Source organism: Vigna angularis, chromosome 2, assembly GCF_016808095.1.
Source record: "Vigna angularis cultivar LongXiaoDou No.4 chromosome 2, ASM1680809v1, whole genome shotgun sequence".
NCBI lineage: Eukaryota > Viridiplantae > Streptophyta > Magnoliopsida > Fabales > Fabaceae > Vigna > Vigna angularis.
The window spans coordinates 43,536,593-43,538,068 of record NC_068971.1 but is presented as its reverse complement, the minus strand read 5'-3'; the positions used below and the strand labels follow the sequence as shown (position 1 = coordinate 43,538,068).

General features: G+C 37.5%; 1 protein-coding gene across 1 annotated transcript; it reads right to left on the bottom strand.

The window, feature by feature from the left end:
* Positions 1-210: 210 nt before the first annotated feature.
* On the bottom strand, positions 211-1,476 carry LOC108328552 (uncharacterized). The gene is made up of 3 exons (XM_017562433.2): positions 1,283-1,476; positions 1,060-1,180; positions 211-912 (listed from the first exon to the last, which is right to left on the bottom strand). The coding sequence occupies exons 1-3, from the start codon at positions 1,357-1,359 to the stop codon at positions 514-516; spliced, it is 597 nt and encodes a 198-aa protein (XP_017417922.1). The 5' UTR covers positions 1,360-1,476; the 3' UTR covers positions 211-513.

Below are 1,476 nucleotides of genomic sequence, written 5' to 3'. Positions count from 1 at the left end.
ATCTCAATATGCAGTTATAATGTGGGCCAATTTTTATCGTTGGACTTGTTCTTTATGCATTTATGACTTCAAACACTCTTAATTGATTGGTTTTGTTTTATGTCAAAGTTGCTGGAAAAGTCACAGCAACTAATGGCAGTGCCATGGTGGTTTTGAGCTCAAACTAGAAGCCCAGAAAGGCCGAAACACATCTTAAGTTGAAATTGGTAATTAGTCAACACAAGCAAATTAAATCGAAGGACAAAAACTACTCGTCTAATATAATGTCTCCACATTTTCTAATGTAATACCTGCTACTATAATCTAGGATTTGGATTCTGACTAATCATTTCAGGTGAAGCTTGAGCAGGGCTTAGATTTGAGCCATAATAGCCATAGCTACCCTGAGAATTATAACCTTTTCCCAGTGATTTTGAGCTTCATAGTGAAAGCCTAAGGTCGAAACAACCGAAATCAGCCAACAAATTCAACTAAAAGATCCAAAATTTCATCAAGTGCAATGTGACTTCAATTTCAAATGGAACACCTATTTTCGCCATTCTTCAAATTATCTGAACTCTGATTTGGCGTCTTGCCTGGAATTTGAGGGAGAAAGTTACCGAGGTCTGAATTACAACTAGAAGTATCAGTTAACAGAGAATCACCATCTTTGGTGGTGAATGAACTATTGTGGGTATGAACGAGTGCATGTTCTAGTGCAACATTGTGGTTGCGGACTTCATTTTCTAACAAAGCTTCACTACACAAAGATGATCCGTAGAAGATATCACATTTCTCACCCGAATGACATTTTTGTAATGACGCGGTGGACACATTGAAACATTCAAGCTTCTTCTTTAAAAGCTTAAGCTTTCTTTCTGCTTTATCTCTTAGTTTAATCTCTTCTTTAAGCTTCTTTTCCAGCTCATTAAACTGCTAAAACCCAAGATTTTTATTTTTAGGGAGACAAAAATAAAATCACAGAATAAAGTTTATCAAGCAGAAACCAGAAAGTTATGTCATTTTGTTTCCCTGATCTAAATTATCTGAAGGAAACAAGAAACAATGTATGAAAATGACCTTGTTGCACAATGATTCTGCTTGTTCTTTGGCAACCTTTGAAGCCTGTCTCTCTGCTAGTAATCTCCCTCTGAGGCACTCGAGAGCATTCCAACCATCATGTTCTTCCGTTTTCATGCCACTGATCACTCGAAACAATGTGAATTCCATTTTATTATTTTTCTTGGCAGTGAGATAACCCATTTGAAAGAAGGTCCGTGAGAGAGAGAATTGAGAAACCCACCTCCATGTGTGATTCTGCTTGACAGTGGCAGGTGTTATTGGCTTGTTCTCTGTCCTTTGGCCGCAGCAAGTTGTCATCTTTGTGTGTTGCAGACAAGTACTGCTGCTGCAACGATCATCGCTTCAGAAATCTTTCCTAGTAAAACTTTTATGATTCTCTTCAAAGCAGAAAAACATTCGTGTTCTACAAAATGA